This window comes from Drosophila virilis, unplaced genomic scaffold (genome assembly GCF_030788295.1).
Source record: "Drosophila virilis strain 15010-1051.87 unplaced genomic scaffold, Dvir_AGI_RSII-ME tig00001611, whole genome shotgun sequence".
NCBI lineage: Eukaryota > Metazoa > Arthropoda > Insecta > Diptera > Drosophilidae > Drosophila > Drosophila virilis.
In genome coordinates, this window is record NW_027212848.1 from 867,372 (window position 1) to 869,940 (window position 2,569).

The 2,569-nt window shown below is 43.7% G+C and overlaps 1 protein-coding gene across 1 annotated transcript; it reads left to right on the plus strand.

The window, feature by feature from the left end:
- Window positions 1-880: 880 nt before the first annotated feature.
- LOC138911570 (ras-interacting protein RIP3-like) lies at window positions 881-1,536 on the plus strand. Its single transcript, XM_070210950.1, has 2 exons — window positions 881-1,081; window positions 1,180-1,536. The coding sequence occupies exons 1-2, from the start codon at window positions 881-883 to the stop codon at window positions 1,534-1,536; spliced, it is 558 nt and encodes a 185-aa protein (XP_070067051.1).
- The last annotated feature ends 1,033 nt before the right edge of the window (window positions 1,537-2,569 follow it).

Below are 2,569 nucleotides of genomic sequence, written 5' to 3' on the forward strand. Positions count from 1 at the left end.
CCTTAGAACAAAGTCCAATGCCCTTTGCGAGAAGTCGCTAATCTGCTCTCATCGAGACCGGTTGTGCCACGTATAGACAAAGTACGAGTGATCGATTGTGCAATCTACGTGTGCTAAAAATAGCACAAATCGAAAATTTCGGACGTTGTCTTTTGCAGTGTCAGCAGTTTGACAACAACAAAACGCAAGTGTAATGCGATAAGACTGCATTCGTTGCCCGTTTGGGCAAAACATTACCCCTCTCTCCGCGCGCAGCCGCACAAGAGGGGCAATAAACGCCGCGCTTATCAGCTAAGTTTTCTGTTTATAAGCTTAACTTTAAATTTAAAGTTAACAAATATAAACTAAATTAATATGGATAAGAACCTTTTTTCTAACTCTCAGCTTAGTAATAAGCCGATTGATTATGGAAAAATGCGCCTAGTAGCTGGAAAATCACCATTGAAAATCAGGAACGATTTTATTAATAGCCTGTTACGTACTGATACTCAGAGCATCAGCACAATAACAACAACTTTAACATTTACTAATGCCACTAGTTATTCTATTTACACCACGGCAACTGCTGCAACCAGCAGTGTGAGCCATAGCGGTAGCATGGATAACCATGCAGCTAGCTTTACCCAATGCGCTAATGTCTGATGCGCATTGGGTAAAGCTAGCCTCTCCAACAATCAGTGGAGCTTCTAAAATAGACTTATTAGTTCTTAGTGAAGCTGCTACAAAATTGGTGGCAGCCCAAAAGAATCTGAAAAATAAGAGAAATAAGCCATTATCTCCCAATACTAACTCTAAGAGGCCGAATAAAGATTTGAAGCTTGTCTCGCCCTCAGCATCAACAAGTATGGCAATCTCTGGCAACAGGTTTGCCTTGCTAGACATGGACATGGATGTAACAAACGAAAGCCATGTTGAAAGTCACAGATCTCCAAATGAAAGCCCAACTAGCGCTTCTGAGGCTGATCAGCAGAACAATACTAACGTCAGTACTGATGTAAATGTCACAGCCAACAACCCACAACATAACGCAAACAATACCAACGACCAACTTCACGGTACCCCAAAGCCACCGCAAATAGTTGTGAGTGTTACTGACCTTACTGATCTATTTGAACTCATTATGGAGGTCACTAATTTAGATAACGTGGCAGTGAAAGTCAACCAAGGAGAAACGGCCAGAATAGGAACGGCAACGAACCTGCCCAGCGCCGTCTACATAGTTTAAAAGCGCAACAAGAGCTACTTAAGCCAATAGAAAATATCAGGCAGCAGCATCCAGCTGGCGTCCAATCATTATTGGAACAACAGCAACAGCAATTTTTGAAATGGCAACAACAGCTGCAACAACAGCAGCAGCAGCAATTCCTCTTGTGGCTTCAGAAGCAGCAACGGAAACAGCAACAACAAAACAAGCAAAATAGTGAACCACTAGAGCGGCTGGAAAAAATGGTCCATGAAATTGCCAGCATGATAAAGCAATGGATAGGGGATAGATCGACTCCCCAGCTTCATAGCAACGCCTCAGCCTCCCAATGAACCCACTCAGGATCCTTATCTGGAATGTTAATGGCATCGCAGGAAAAGCCAGTGCACAACAACAATGTCGACATTCTCCTTTCAAGTGAAATTAGACTAAATCAAGGAGAAACAGGCAAAATACACGGGTACACCTTCTATCCAGCTTACAAGCCATCACGTCACAGTCACGATGGAGGAGCGGCGGTATTCGTGAGGAGTACTCCCCACCATTTTCTACGAAGAGTAATTGAAACGAGCACCATACAAATGTCTTCAATAAAAGTTGCCACAGGTTTGGGAGACATGGAATACAGCGCCATATACTGCCCACCAAGAAATAGAATTGAAGAAAGGCATTTTAGTGACATACTCGCTTCTTGCGGCCAAAGGTATCTGGTTGGTGGAGACTGGAATGCGCGACATTGGCTGTGGGGAGATACCTACAACTCACCCAGGGGCCGAGAACTAGCCGAAGCCATTACAGCCGCAGGAGCTAATATTCTCGCAACAGGATCACCAACTAGATACCCATATGTGTCTAGTCACACACCTAGTTGCATTGATTTCGCATAATACCATGGGATACTGGATTCTCAAATAAATATCGGCCAAAGCTGGGATCTAGACTCTGACCATATAGCCCTTGTTGTAAATTTGCAAACAGATGGTTCTTATGTCAGGTCAAACCCTCTATTAATTACTAACCGTACTTGCTCGTTTCAACCAAATCCGACCTTGGACTCTGGAGTAGATATTGAGAATGCAGTAGATTTTTAACTGAAAATATACATAACGCTGCTGCTGCCACAACTCCACCCATCACCGAGTCACGTCCCATTCGATATGGCATTGTTCTCACGAGGGAGGCTAAGGAGCTGATCAGAACAAAGAGATGCCTTCGAAGAAGAGCAATTCGATCACAAGATCCTTGGGACCGAATATTGTGGAACCGAGCAGCAAAACAGCTACGTAACCTCCTAAGGGAACTCAGAAGTGATTTCTTCGAGCAAAAACTAGCTTCCATGGATTACACCGTTAATGCGAACTACTC

Bases quoted from the DNA above. Each gene is read 5' to 3' on its own strand.
- LOC138911570 (XM_070210950.1), top strand. From the start codon at position 881: ATGGACATGGATGTAACAAACGAAAGCCATGTTGAAAGTCACAGATCT. The intron at 1,082-1,179 runs GTGAGTGTTACT...AGAAACGGCCAG, and splicing joins CAAAGCCACCGCAAATAGTT to AATAGGAACGGCAACGAACC.